Below are 14,607 nucleotides of genomic sequence, written 5' to 3'. Positions count from 1 at the left end.
GCTGAGGAGTCTGTGTGCCAGCTGTGTGTGGCCACTTTAAAGAGGAACCACAACAGAGACATCTAATCAGTGGCAAGGAAGGTATTACTGGATAAATGAAGAGCTCCCGGGCAAAATTAGGACAAGACAGAGAGGGCGAGCTTACACCGTCAACTGACGACTCTTAGTTAACTGCAGATTGAAATGGAAAACATTTAAAAAATATACAAGGTGTTCCAAAAGTCATTACACACTTCCTTTTTCCGATTTTGATCGAGGCAACATTCGGACATCCAGTATGTGAGGACCTCAACATTTGACAGTTTAGGCTTGTCTGTTTTGTCAGTCTATAATTCCCTTGCCCATGCCTTGCCAATTGACAATGGATCAGCTTTGCAAAATTGCCACCAACTACCAAGTTTTCCTGTCCCAAACTGCAGTTCAGACACCTTTCGCTTAAGTAGCTTTAAAGCTATCACAAGGTTCCAAAGCATAGTACAATTTATACGATCCATGCAAAGTATCTCAAAGCAAGATCTGTTACTGACACGTGCACAAGAACCAATACTACCTTCACTGATGAAAACAGCAAACTCCCAGAGGCCTTGGACACGTTTGTGGATTTGTATGTCAGTGTAGTTAGATCACACTGCTTTCATCTGTACAAAATGTATTCAACATTCATCAAATGAATGTCTGAAATTGTGTTTACACAAATGTTGGCACAAGTCCACCGTGCTACAACACAGTGAAATGTTGCTGTTGAATACTCCGCAGGTGTTGACACACCTGCTCCTGCCTCAACTATCAGGCAGCCATAGAGCTTTTGAACCTGCGCCCGCATACTCGCTTTGTTTAGAATTCCATCATGGAGCTATGCGCTATTGAAAAAAAAAAAAAAAGAGCAGAACACTTCAGACCACTGGCATTTAACAGTATTAATAGTATTGGAGGGAATGTTACATTATTAGCATTTCTGTCATCAGTAGACGCCACTGCTGATTTAATGGCTGGTTAGCATAATTATCAATGCATATAATTTTATACTGTGGTTATAAGAGCAAAACATCAATTAGACGCTGTCTGGTGCCTTATAACTTGCATTTACAGCCATTTTCCTCATACGTACTGTACGTCGATGACATCACATTGAAGGTATAAGCGCACGACTTGTTGAAGAAATACTGCAATTGCACTTTGAAGTGGGTCCAAGATTGAGCTCGTCATGCCTTGGGAATACATCAAAACATTCATTCAGGCGAAACACAAAGCAACAAGAGTGGTTAAAATGTATCTTGAAATATATTTATTATACACGACGCTGTTACGAAGCAGCAAAGCACTGCTTATTTGCACCAAGAGGGGAAAGTAAATTTTGCTTTGTGCATGTTTTCACACAATTCTGTAATAAAAAGAAATACAGTCTGCATAGCGAAGATAACTTTTTAAAATTAATATCATAAAAATTGAGAGAATATGGTATACTTATAAAATGTCACATATACAGTAACTTGATTCCCTACTACAAATATGAGCAAAGGTATTCTCTCCTGAACCTCAAATATTACATAATCTGTTGTAGCTGTCCAGTGCGGCCACTCTTCGATCCGAACTCTGGTGCTCCCCAGTCAGGCTTTTTCCCAGAGTGCTTCATTTGCTGTCCACACTTACTTGGCGGCATCCAGAAATGTTTAGACGTCAAGCAGCACGTCCTGCATTGCGCTCACTTTACTGTCCATCAACTTTGTCTGTGTAGCAAAGCACATGTTTTTTTAAGCATCATGTGGACTTTTCTTGGAATTCAGCTGGAAGTATTGTTTTCTCAAATGGTGTACCACCTTGAACAAAAACAATTCATCCCAAACGGCAGCCTGACACCTGTACTGTTTACGTCATTAAAAGGACGCACAATGCCCAAAACGCAGACATTTATGGCAGAGAGGAAATGCAAAAATATACATGTATATTGTTGTAAGCATTCATCTATACATTTAAAGGCTTAATTCTAACAAACACAACTACATAACTTTGCCTGACAAAACTCTACAAGCTTAACACTAAACATAATGCAAAATAACAAAGTGTAACGTTGCGGTAACAAAACCCTTTAAGGAATGGATATTTGAAAACAAATAGTGAAGCAACACATGGAGAAACAGACAATGAATACTCACTAGCAAATCGTCATCCTCTGCGAAAAATAACTCGTATGACTGCAGTTACTGAGTCAGGTGTAAACTTTTCCTCGTTTGTGTCTGTATGTTTGTGTTGTACTGCCTACTGGTGGACAAGATGCGCACACACCAGAAGGCACAAAACATGGGCTTCGACCTGACTAACGCAATTTCCATTCATTTCAATGGTGAAAGATGATTTGAAAGTTACGTTATAAACATGGCCATGGAAGGAATTTTACTCATAAGTCAAGGCACCACAGTAGTTGTAACAGAATAAATTGTCTGAATGCAAATTTTCTGCACTATAGGAAATGTTTAAAACAATCAAAGTAGCGTCACCAATTCTCAACAAATAGAAGCCAAAGATAAGTATAGCTCGAGGATTACATGGGAATGTCGTCATGGTATCCGAGACGAAAGTTATTTACTCCTGCCAATGGGTTGACAATGGTCCTAAGTTCATATAGTTGTTTAACTTAACATTTGTGCTTGGTGACAGCATTTCTCTGCATTCAGGTAGAATTTCTGAGGGAATTACATAATCTATGACTGTACCTTTAGGGATGAACTTCAGTGAGCTGCTGAATATTCAAAAACGAGACAAGCCTCTGCCGGGCCCGTCGTTGACAAACTCGTGGCCTAGGCCATTTCCACACTTGCCGCACAGAACCTGGAGTTAAAAAAAATAAAATTAAAAATCCAATGAGTGCTTTATATGGCCGTCACAGGCCAATATTTTTAAATGATTATTCTGTCAATTATTCCATCAACTAATCGGACAAAAAAATATTTTGCATTCGAGTTTACTCACAATCAATGTAAATCCAAATAACAATTAAGCAATATCACAGAGAAATATTTCTTGGGTACTGACTGATTCATGCATAGGGCTACTACTAAATTGATAAACACTTATGAGGCTTCTTAAACTGCTAATGTCAGTTGCAGGTTATTCATACCTAGGCTGCAAACAATTAAATCTCCCTGCCCCCATAAATTGAACATGTTTGCAAATGACTTGTGTCTGTTTTCATGACAGACTTCAGAAATCAGTGATTTTATTTTTTTTTGTACAGAAGCTGAAGTTTGATGTTTTGGACAATATGAGGTTAACCCACGGGGCTAAGAATTAATTAGCGAAATAGTTGATAACTTTGATGATTGATAAGTAGTTGAGTAATCGAATTATTGTGACACCTGTAGTGTTTTGTAATAGACATCAATTTGTGATTTTCTTGCAATTGTACCTTGAAGGCTCCGGGTCTCTCCTCGCGTTTGGCCACACTGTCTTGGTGGATGGTCTCCGTGAAGGCCGGCCAAGGAGACGAATGCTCATACTTGGAACGGCTGGAGAAAAGATGGTGATCACACTTAGCGCATGCGTAAATTCCTACAGAGAGACAAAATGGAGTTAGATGCCACCAAATGACATATTACACATACCTCAGAACTGTGAGGCAGAGGTTTTAATCCCTGCCTCACAGCTGAGGGTTGAGGTTTAAATTCCTGTTGCAGCCTTCCTGTGTGGAGTTTACATCAGGTATTTAAAAACAAACATACAAAAAAACTAGTGGGTCTAAATCGGCCAGATTTTTTTTTTTTAACCACAGGTAATGACGTCGATTAGGACGCCAGTTATCGTGTTCGACAACGTTTTGGAAGTGTTGTGCAATTCGCATATTTTTTTTAACAAAAGTTCATAGTTTTTAATTTGTATAAATTACACAATTCGAAGGCAACATATCTCGGTTATGTCACACATAGGCAATTGATTTTAATTCCTTGTCTTAGCTGTCGAGACATCTGAAAAAAAAGTTGAATAACAAGCTTAGCTAAGCAGCTAGCTCCCCACAGTTCACTTGGAAAGTTAACGAGTTCTAAATGGCTACAAATTACGACAAAACATAGAGTAACGTCTCGTTAGTTGTAGCAGCACCTGGTTTGAAATGGTCTTTGTAAACCTCCCGACCATAGAAGGCACAAAAGGACATTTCCACCTGTCTTTAGTCGAGTTGACGCAGCACGAAACAATAAAGTTTGTTTCGTAAAACGCCCGGATATGACGGTCAAAGAGCACGCAACTCGCATCAACAACTTCCGCCTTGATATCACAACTGCGGCCAGTCCAGCATTTTTGTTGTATCTGATTTCTTTTTTAATCGCTGATTTTTTTTGTTGGTTGGAGAGAACCTATCCTCAGCGATTTGAAAAAGTATTTTGCTCAAACTGAAGGAATATATCTTTTTTTTTTCAAATGTAGGCGAATTTATGTATTAGGGTTATGAATCTCAGCACTGAAGACGATTCGATACACATCACGATCCACTGCCAGCGATGCGATACGATTCACCGTCGTCACGATGCGATACGATTCGATACACATTAAGTTCAAATCAATGCGATCTGATACGATACAATGCAATTTGTTGCGATATTGTGCAATTAAACATGATGCAAATAAGCAAAGAAAAAAAGCTTTTAAAAAGATGGAATTCAGTATGGTATTACAAAAAGGATACCACTTTATTCCTTATAAAGAGTACAACTTGTAAAACAACTTATTTAAGCCCTTTCACAATTGGGTTTTGTGCAAAGAAAATGTAAACAATTTGGCACCTGAGACTCACAGCTGTTGCTATAGTGTAAACACAATTAGACTATTCTCACTGAGTGTCTTATATGAAATATAATAATAATATATATATGTATATGAATCTCTAGCGCAAGATGTCCACCCATCCACTGTAAGTGCAACTCTTTGCGCACTGTTCAGCGACACAGTAATCTCACTTCTCACTTTGTTGTGCACATCGGGAATATGTTTGTAAGTGAACACAGACCTGTCTGGTATTTTATACCTGGGTTCCAAAACGTGCACGAGCTGTCTGAAACCCTCGTTGTCCACCACGCTAAGGCTGGAGGTCTTTGCATATGAAATAAGCAGTGGCATTAGTTATAGCCATTGCGCGGTCACAGTGAGTTGCAAGGGGACTCCCAAAATAAGAGGCAATTTTTTTCTGATCCTGACCTGGTTTACCAAGAGTTTATCCGGTGTCCGACGAGGAACTGGGCGGGGAAGCGGGAGGGAAACTTGTCGGTGATCTGGTGCCATCGGTTTAAGTGGGTCTGCATATTTGTGGTGCTGCCGTTGTATGGCTTCTTAGTGCGACATTCCTTGCAAATTACGGAGGTTTTATCAAGCTTTCCGTCTTTCTTTTCGAAGCCGTAGTATTTCCAAACATAAGATTTGAATGTTGCGGCTGCATTAAATATAGTAGTTTCCTTGGTGCTGCGTGCGCTAACTTCCATAATGTTTCGCTAGTTGTGTACTGGACTGTATGTGACGCACGGCTACCGTCCGTATTCCACACAAAACGCAAAGCAATGATGGTGCATTCATTGCGCCTAGAAAAGGGCAGATATGTGACGTTTAACGTGAATAAAACGGCGATTGAATCGGATTTTACCGATACCCATCAATGCATCGTGATGAATCGCGATTTCACCGATACCCATCAATGCATCGTGATGAATCGCGATTTCACCCGTCAATCGCGTCGTACCCAGTGAATGAGCCGATGCACTCGGATTGCGGACGTGCGCATCGATGTATCGATTAATATCGATTATTTTCCACACCCTTATTATGTATGTTTGTTGCCATGTGTAAGAAGTGACTCTTGTTGGTTCAATAAAACCTTTATTTTATTTTTAATGATCAATTTCACCTTCCTTTCAAAATCTCTGCTTCATCACAGAAAATACTGCCAAATGTTTTAGACCTCCTCTGGTTGAGGCACTGGCGGAGTTTTAAAGACATCCTTCTTTTGCGGACCCTGCAAGTATAAGCCACAGGTCAGAAGTCAAGAACTGATGGGGGCGCACAAGAAGAAATCAACATGGTGGTGTAATGGGGAAAAAGTCACTGACCATAAAAGCTCTTTTCTCCTGCGCGGTCTGGAAGCGACCGTGACCAAACTTGGACGTGGTGTCAATGAATTTGAGCTCGATGGTTTCCAATGATTTGCGAGACGTGTGCACCAGCAAAGACTGGGAGGGAGATTGTTATAACTTTCTTAGACTATATAAGCGACCATTAGAAAGGTGAGACTTACCTTTCGGAGTATGAGGACGCGTTTTTTGGCACCGACAACGCAACCTTTCACCATGACAAAATCATTATTCACCTCCCCGTAGTGTGGAAAGCCTCCCTGCATTTGAGCACACATGGAGGAATAACACACACAACACTGGTCAACAGCAAGTTTTAAAGGTGGCTTTGCCTAACCGACACATTTTTTATGCTGATTTCTCAAGTGTCCTTTTTTTCCAAGCACATCAGGTTTTAGATATTTTCAATTTTACCGATTTTTTTAAAAAAAGCTTTTGCAATATGGATATCATAATGCGCTGTAATTTATAGCAATAAGACATTTCCCCCCAAATCTACTTGTTGGTGAACCTAACCTTTAATTCATAAATATTAAGAAAATATATATATTACACATTATGCATCTATCCAACTTCTGTACTTCTTATTCTCACTCAAATTGAAGGCACGCGGGAGCCTAATCCAGCCACGACAGAGCAAGAGGCGGGGTTCGCCATGAACTGGTTGCTAGCCAAAAGCATGTTATTAGAAAAACCAGACATTCTACAAAAAATAAATAACGGCAGCTTTGGAGTCAGTGCAAAAAAAAATCATATCCCAAAAAATTATTTGCATCTGTGATTTAAAAATTGTAAACATTTATTGACTGGTGTAATATAATAATTACAACAGGCATATATTATTTATCTTCAGCGAAGAATGGTTGGGTATTACTGTGGCTAATTGAGGAGTTTTGAATGACTCCATGTCTATTGCACCGCTCCCAGCTGCCCACACCAGAAAAATAATAAGTGAAGCAGAAATAAATGTAGTAGAAATTGCTCAATTCTTTACATTCAGCTCTATATTTTTATAAAGTTCAATATTATACAATGCTATTTTTCACATGTTACTGACTTTTTTTGGAGGGTGCGGGGGTGTTGAAACAAGATAAATGCTATTTCCATTTATTTCAATGAGAAAAGATGAATTGAGCTGTCACGGTGGACGACTTGTTAGCACGTCCACCCCAGAGAGCAGAAGTACAGGGTTTGATTCCGGCTGGCAACCGGTCCAGGGTGTGCCCCGCCAACTGCTTGAAGACAGCTGGGATAGGCTTCAGAACACGCCCACAACCCTTGTGAGGATAAGCGAACAAAAAAATGGATCGATGGAAGATTAATTGAGATAGCAGGGCTTAAAGTTACCACTACCAGCATGGTCATGGAAAAAGTTAACTTCGAGGCACCTCTGTATGTGTTTTCTCAGTTGTAACGATCTTCTGAGGAAAACCGTAACTAAAATATGGGCCACGACGAAAAAGAGCCTGACGCCCCAGCTCAGCAGTCTCACAATGTCAATACCATGGGGGAAATGGTCTTCTGGCTGATGTCATAGCTCGTGGAGGCATTATTCCGGATCACCTTTCCATCCTGGATATGAACGCCTCGACCAAGTCGATAGATCTGAGGACAGCAGGAAATCAAACATTGATGTCCAACATTTAAAAGATAACAGCATTTTGGTCGGGGGCACAAAGTGGACCTTCTTGTTGATCTCAGTACGGTGGTGAAAGCCCTTTTGACCGGCCCGTGCTATACTGAAGCCCACTCGAGCTGGATGCCATGCTCCGATGCACGCCACCTTCCGCAGCCCCTTGTGAGTTTTCCTGGGGAGCTTCTTTGTGTGCCAGCGGCTTGTCACACCTGTTAGCAAGTGACCAATGAATTTACCTCTCGACCTTTTCATTTTTGTAAAAAACAAACAAACTAATCATAATAATGATAGTCGCCAGGTTGTTTCCAGGTGGCAGAAAGCTAGAGATTACCATTGACCTGAACTGAAATCTATGTTGTGCCACTAGATATGTTTCAAAAGGTTTAGAGGTGGTTCCCACCAATGATAGTGTGAATGTGGGTGTGAATGGTTGTTCGTCTCTATATGTCGCCCTGACTGGCGACCAGTTCAGGGTGTAGTCCACCTTCCGCCCAAAGTCAGCTAGGATAAACTCCAACACTCCGATATGACCCTGTTCAAGGTAAGTGGTGTTGAAGATGGATGGATAGTCCTTTCGAGGATTGGTGTCGACCTCCTTCAAAATAAAGTATTCCAGTGCGTCGCTTGTTCGCAAACATCAGCCCTACAGTAAAATATCCATTCCAGCGTCAAAATAGCAGGACCGTGCCATTAATTCGAGCAATAGAAAACAAACTCATCAACTCATCTTAATAAATCCTGTTAACTACGTCTGAATTTCCTCCACCTCTATTTTGGAATCAATTTACCTCTTGAAGTGTCATTTCTCTCATGTAGCATCATGTAGCGTCACACATTTGAACTACGGTGGTAGAGAAAAAGGCTAAACTCATTGTTCAGGCCATTTTTTCTGTTTTCCCAATTGCATTGCCTTGGGTGGCCAACTAGTCCCATTGCTGAAGCTTCTGCCACCTGCAGGTGCATGCGACATTATGGTAAAATCATGTTTGATTTTCGGGATGATTGGCATCTAACCTTTAACGCCGTGACCCTTTGTAACCCCAATGATATCAATCAACTCGTCCTGGTGAAAAACTGCCGACACGTGCACCGCTTGCTCCAGGCGCTCCTTTGCCCAGTCGACCTTTTGCGAAATGCTCCCCCCGTTTAACTGCACCTCCAAGACGTGAGCCTTCTTCTGCTTTATGGGCAGCAATCGCATCTGAAAATGAGTTAAAAGACCAGCGCAGTAGAATCTAGAATAGTGGTTCCTAACCTGGGTTCGATCGAACCCCAGGGGTTCGGTGAATCGGTCTCAGGGGTTCGACGGAGCATCTGCCATGGAGGTTAAGACACACCCGACTCAACATGTCGATTAATTATGATATGCCCGCTTGGCCATCGCTGGCTGCAGATGATCACATGACATTGCTTATCCAATAGGTGCTGCGGGAAATTTAGTTCGCTCAGTCATCAACGTGTGACTGTCGTGATAGTACATCATGCACGGTTTCTTTTGTGCACAATTTAAAAAAATTATAGTTATCACTTGAAATTGTATTTACTTTTTTCTGTTTTAATAAATGTGCCTTTTTTATGTCTTGAATTTGTAAAAAAATCGTTTTTATTTTTCACCAATGAAGGTTTAATGAGTGTGCATTTGAACTGGTTGGGTTCAGTACCTCCAACAAGGTTAAGAACCACTGATCGAGAACATTGTAGTGAGAAGTAAGACGCCCTCTCTCTCACAAAATCAGGTTGGAGCTAGCTATGAGAAAAGCATGACATCACATCTGCTCTTAGAAGTGCATACTGATCGTGTTACCAAGCTGAAGCCTTCGCACACTGTTATAAGTGGTCTTGGCTCACCTTTGCCTTGTTGCCTGCCAAAATCAAGGTTTTCCCCTGGCAAAGTCCGACAGGTTCTGCTCGAAAAATTATTTTTAAACTGTCATTTGAAACAGCAGCAGCTTACCGCGCAGCCAGACTTGTTTTGCACCCAGCAGCCAGGGGATGCGTGTGACATCTAATCCTTCTATTGCATGTGGTCAGGTGGATATTGCCCTTTTGCCACAGTGCAAGCTAGATGTTGCTTTTAGAGCAGTAATCTACACGGTTATACTCCGAGCATTGTCTTACCTGAGAGTGAACAATAACCCGAATGACTGAACAATATTTTTTCATCAGAGTAAAATCCTTGTCCAGCGCTTTCTTCCCGGCTTCGTCTTTCCACTTTTTACTGTATTTAGTGAAGGCTTTCTTCTTGCTCTTGTGCCTGAAACCAACGAAAACATGGGCAGGGTTGTGCAAGTGTACCTAATTTGTGGCGGTCACATCACACCCTTACCAGTTTTTGTAGAATCTGCGCTTGCACTCGTCACTGAGATGTTCAGCAAAGATGGTCTTCAGGGCGCGCAGACCCCGCACGGTGCGGATGTAGCCCACCACTCCGACCACTATGAGCGGGGGGGTCTCAATGATGGTAACCGCCTCCACTTCTTCACGCTTTGTTTGCTCTGGGGAGGAAATAGAACAGTGATTCTCAAAGTACCGGTAGTATCTACGACTCGTGGTACGCAGCAGGACCTTTCAGTCATCGTGCGAGGCCAAGTCAGCCACAGACTCAAGAGCCTTAATTTCCAACTTGACAAAAAAAAATCCACACACCCATGCTCAAATGCCAGGTTTTGTAATGTTAACATATGACTAAGAATAAAATAAATTCAAAATGTTTTTGGTGTGTGGAATGCAACCTTCATCTAAACAATTCATTTTTAAAAAATAATAATAATGTTGATGATATGATGATGGTTTTGCATGCACACCGTCTTTTAACTGCATATGTTACCATGCTCAGAATTTACCAATCACATTCAAACTTGTGTTAAATAATTAACAGCACTCACCTGCCATCATATAAAGTGCATTGATTAATCCAAAATGAAGTCCAATTGTTCCATTGGACTTTTCCTGGCATTTGTATAGGTGTATGTGAACCTTATACTATTTTTACCATTTGAATTGCCTTTTCTAAAAACACAAAAATCCACATGTTCCACACTGTACATACTGAGACCAACGCGGTGCACCTCTCTGAGGGTGTGGGTCATGCCAGCCTTGTATCCCAAGAAGGCGGTGAGGTGCACAGGTTTGCTGGGGTCATCTTTAGGCCAAGTACGCACTCTGCCTCGGTGCCTTTTGCTACGCTTGCGGGGGAGAAAGCCCAAGTGTCCATGGCGTGGTGCGTGAAATTTGCGATGTGACTAGAGAGGAGAATGCCAACCCCACAGACAACACATGCACATTAATATAGAATTCAAACGTTGGTGTAAACAGCCGGCACCTGAGATTCATACAATAATCCTAAAACAAACATGTTAAAGTCACATTAAAGCTGAATAGAGAAGCATAACACAAAGACCACTGACCATGTCTGCGCACGCTGACCAGGTAAGAGCTAGAAAAAAGAACCAGGCGTAGGAAGGCACACAATGTCAGGCTCTGCTTTGGTGTTTGGCCCCACTGAGGAGCCGTTTTCACTTTCAAATAACATTGCCAAAGTGGAGCAAACGGGAGGAGTGGGAGCTCAGAAGTTTAACGTGGTGCAATGACCAGTCGAGAGGAACCATTTAGCCAAGAATGGAGTGGAGAGGGGGAAGGATTTCATTGCCAGGTGGCCAAGTTTAACACTTAATAATCATAAAGGGGGTGGGGTGGCGGGCTAGTCAGTGAGAGTTGCAACGTGATATTTAAAATTGCAAAAGAACAACAGCTAAAAATTGCAAATAACCAAAACAGTTTGCAGGCATATACAGGTGTTGCAAAAATAATAATAACAATAATAATCTGACATTTACATATGAATGGCAGAGCTACTCTATGACCAAGGAAAACAAACCAAACTGCTCATATTTATCAAAACTCCAACAACTTATTCAATTTAGTGATTTTATGCTTTCTAAAGACAACCTAACAACACACAGTTTCATTTTGCTCTAATACTAACCAGTATCATTCTTCACCCTAAAAAAGAAAGAAGTTTAATAAACGTTTTATTTGTCTGGTCAAAATTTAATATCCTTTATGTAGTAAGGAGAATTGGCTATCCAGGGGTGTCAAAGTCATTTCTTGTCGCGGGCCACTTCAGAGTTACGGCTCCCCTCGGAGGGCCGGTGCAAAATCTCAATGTTATTTATTACCCATGACATTTGACATTTCGGTACAGATTTCAGCAAGAATCATGACAGTTGACACATGATTTCCTCCCACGGTCCACATAAAATGACATGGGGGGCCGGATTTGGCCCCCGGGCCTTGACTTTGACACGTGTGAGATAGACTATGAAATAATTTTTGGGGAACACCCATTACGGTATAGTTACAAATATATTGCATCAAAGGATTTCAATGGCATTTTATCTTTCAAAGACCTTCAACTCCGAGTGTCTTAAAGTGATAAAAAACACAAATAGAACATACTATTTATCAGAAATGTACAGTAACAATAATGGTGAGTAGGGCGCAACTGTAAAACGACATCGTGTGCCTCACTTGAAACGTTAGGTTCTTTGTTTCTGTCGGCTACTCAATGAATAACACCTTTAACGCCAACCTTTATTTGTCGACCTGTTTTGGAGGAAATATTTGTCTGAATTCTAAATCAAAAATATCTACCGTCAAATTTTTTTAAAAGACCAAAACTAAACTTTCATTAGGCGATAGGTTTCCATCAAATACAAGTTTTCACTGACCTCTAGCGTCGTGCCTAATGCGCATGCGCCACCTCGAGAGGAGAACTGTCGAGGTCGAACTGTAGGATTTCTCGTGGATTGATTCAAAGAAGGGAAAATGCCGTTGGACTCTAATAAGGACGCCTATCCGGAGCCTCCTCGACAGACTCCCGTTGTGGACAAACAGACGGCTTTGCCAAACCCGGCCTTGATTTTGTCCAAACTCTTCTATTACACGGTGGACCTGCCTGTCACCACATTTAGAGGTAAACGAAGCTAACGCAGCTAGCAGTCTGCTAGCACAACAAATGACGCCCAATTATGAATGAAACGCATTGTTTTGGTGTATCTTACACTGTAAAACGTGACATGACTTAGAATTTTAATTGCGGTTCAATTGGAGTGAGTTTTTTTATGCTTGCGTTGTGTTCGGAATCACCTTGCCATTTTGTCCTATGTGCTCATTTATATATCCCACAATGCATCTTAAAAAGCTATTTTACTGGACAAGATGCATGCAAAAACACTTAACTTGTAGCTTTTGTCAGTCACACAAAAAGGAACTAGTACGTCAAAATAGAAGACAAAAGCCAGGGATTTTCCCATAGTTTATACCTGTACAGTAATACGATATCCCCAGTGTGGGACAAATAAAGGATCTTATTATATCTTACTCCCAGTACTCCCAAATTATACAAGCAAAATGAAAAAGCATATCCACGCACCGTTATAAAAAAAGCAATTACTTTAGTACCAAATTGGATACACATGCCCAGACACCTCACGTTTTAAACACACTTAGCATTTTCTTTTCTTTTTAGAGGCTATCGACAGCATTCAGGCTAAAAACAAGTCAGTCTACTACCACCAGAAGTTCCGCCGCGTTCCCGACCTGACCCAGTGCCAAGAAGGGGATTACCTGTGCTACTATGAGGCTGAGATGCAGTGGAGGAGAGACTAGTGAGATCATTTCCTGCATTCACTCCCAAGTGTACATGAACCATAAGCTTCATTGGCACACTTGCACGAGCTGATTACTTCACGAATACAATATCCGAGTTAAAAATTCTGCTAATAATGCTCAATTATGAATGTATTATTGTCTTACCTCAGCAAAGTGGACCAGGAGATCGTGAAGATAGTCCAGGAGCGCATGAGGGCCTGCCATCAGAGAGAAGGCTCCAGCTACCAGCAAAACTGTTCGAAGGAGATAGAGCAGTTCACAGAGGCCTCAAAGAACTACCAGTTACGCTGTACGTTTTTCACGTCATAGCTTCACTCACAAATTGCTTCAACTACATTCAATGAACTTTTTTTTTTGCCTTGGGAATCATTTTATGTGTTTGTGTCTTGGGCCAGATGGTGACCTCGGAGCATATGCCAGTGGCAGGAAGTGTTTGATGAAGCAAAAAGAAAGGATGATGGCAGCAGCTCAGACTCAAAATGCTTAAGTCTTCTGTGCAATAGTTGTAAAATAAAGCGCTTAACTCGGTGTTGTAGTCTGTTCTATTTTTTCCCAATTCAGTATACAGTTACCATGCTAGTCTTACTAGGGCAAGAAATCATTTGGCAATTAAATTTATAGGGCAACCTTTACCATATACACACATCTTGAATATGTCCCACCAGCCATTGATGAAAGTTACTCAAGTACTATACAGATGTATCAAACGGTAACACTGATTAACATTTTTTTGATGCAAGTAAACATTCCTAGATATTTTTGTGCATTGTAAATTTTCTCCAGAAAATCATGTTTTTGTAATAAAATACAAATATTTTGGAATATTTTTTGTTAGATTCACCAACATGTCTTTTTTTTAATATAGCAATAAAACACACGGTAAAAGCCATATTGCACATTTTTAGGTCAAACCTTTAAACAATGATTATTTTAAAAATCCAGTTTTCAATGTATTTTTTAAAATCAGCATCAAAAATGATTGGGACATAGCCACCTTGATTGAAATTTGCTGTTCACTGGCGACATCTCCATGAAAGTGGACTGGACTACTAAAACTGGATAGTTACCGTGGTGAAGCTGAAATTAAGAGCATTCGGACAATTAAAAATTAATTATTCAGCGATTATCCAAAATAATTTGCCAATTCATTCGCAGTTCATAAAATGGATGGATCAGTTGTCAACTAAGTGT

The 14,607-nt window shown here is 40.8% G+C and overlaps 4 protein-coding genes and 1 long non-coding RNA gene across 8 annotated transcripts in view; 1 reads left to right on the top strand and 4 right to left on the bottom strand.

Moving 5' to 3' along the window:
- Positions 1-1,146, bottom strand: part of LOC127589780 (heparan sulfate glucosamine 3-O-sulfotransferase 6-like) — a 36,177-nt gene extending 35,031 nt beyond the window's left edge. Inside the window, exons 1-2 of the mRNA XM_052049069.1 lie at positions 769-1,146; positions 551-638 (exon numbers count right to left, since the gene is read on the bottom strand). The gene's annotated coding sequence lies outside the window, so the exon portion shown is untranslated. The remainder of the gene's footprint in view (positions 1-550; positions 639-768) is intronic.
- A 116-nt stretch (positions 1,147-1,262) lies between these two features.
- On the bottom strand, positions 1,263-4,250 carry LOC127589787 (methionine-R-sulfoxide reductase B1-A-like). 2 transcript variants are annotated; one of them, XM_052049076.1, is made up of 4 exons: positions 4,093-4,250; positions 3,404-3,546; positions 2,712-2,826; positions 1,263-1,727 (listed from the first exon to the last, which is right to left on the bottom strand). In XM_052049076.1, the coding sequence occupies exons 1-4, from the start codon at positions 4,145-4,147 to the stop codon at positions 1,708-1,710; spliced, it is 333 nt and encodes a 110-aa protein (XP_051905036.1). In that variant the 5' UTR covers positions 4,148-4,250; the 3' UTR covers positions 1,263-1,707. The 2 variants fall into 2 exon arrangements, with proteins under 2 accessions (XP_051905036.1, XP_051905037.1); XM_052049077.1 differs by lacking the exon at positions 1,263-1,727 and having other exon boundaries at positions 2,714-2,826; positions 3,430-3,546; positions 4,093-4,248.
- Positions 4,251-5,842: 1,592 nt separating this feature from the next.
- LOC127589779 (60S ribosomal protein L3-like) lies at positions 5,843-11,327 on the bottom strand. 3 transcript variants are annotated; one of them, XM_052049066.1, is made up of 10 exons: positions 11,151-11,318; positions 10,793-10,985; positions 10,070-10,238; positions 9,862-9,997; positions 8,758-8,944; positions 7,792-7,952; positions 7,611-7,712; positions 6,272-6,367; positions 6,087-6,206; positions 5,843-5,992 (listed from the first exon to the last, which is right to left on the bottom strand). In XM_052049066.1, the coding sequence occupies exons 1-10, from the start codon at positions 11,151-11,153 to the stop codon at positions 5,933-5,935; spliced, it is 1,227 nt and encodes a 408-aa protein (XP_051905026.1). In that variant the 5' UTR covers positions 11,154-11,318; the 3' UTR covers positions 5,843-5,932. The 3 variants fall into 3 exon arrangements, with proteins under 3 accessions (XP_051905026.1, XP_051905028.1, XP_051905027.1); XM_052049068.1 differs by lacking the exons at positions 7,792-7,952; positions 8,758-8,944 and having other exon boundaries at positions 11,151-11,327; XM_052049067.1 differs by lacking the exons at positions 5,843-5,992; positions 6,087-6,206; positions 6,272-6,367 and adding an exon at positions 7,199-7,384 and having other exon boundaries at positions 11,151-11,320.
- A 1,155-nt stretch (positions 11,328-12,482) lies between these two features.
- ndufb10 (NADH:ubiquinone oxidoreductase subunit B10) lies at positions 12,483-13,944 on the top strand. The gene is made up of 4 exons (XM_052049075.1): positions 12,483-12,718; positions 13,274-13,412; positions 13,566-13,705; positions 13,812-13,944. The coding sequence occupies exons 1-4, from the start codon at positions 12,571-12,573 to the stop codon at positions 13,901-13,903; spliced, it is 519 nt and encodes a 172-aa protein (XP_051905035.1). The 5' UTR covers positions 12,483-12,570; the 3' UTR covers positions 13,904-13,944.
- LOC127589793 (uncharacterized) lies at positions 12,950-13,248 on the bottom strand. Its single transcript, XR_007959507.1, has 2 exons — positions 13,127-13,248; positions 12,950-13,067 (listed from the first exon to the last, which is right to left on the bottom strand). It is a non-coding gene; the product is annotated as an uncharacterized LOC127589793 (long non-coding RNA).
- Positions 13,945-14,607: the final 663 nt, after the last annotated feature.

This window comes from Hippocampus zosterae, chromosome 17, assembly GCF_025434085.1.
Source record: "Hippocampus zosterae strain Florida chromosome 17, ASM2543408v3, whole genome shotgun sequence".
Classification (NCBI taxonomy): Eukaryota; Metazoa; Chordata; class Actinopteri; order Syngnathiformes; family Syngnathidae; genus Hippocampus; species Hippocampus zosterae.
Note: the sequence above shows the minus strand (reverse complement) of the source record. Positions and strands in the feature narration are given on the sequence as shown.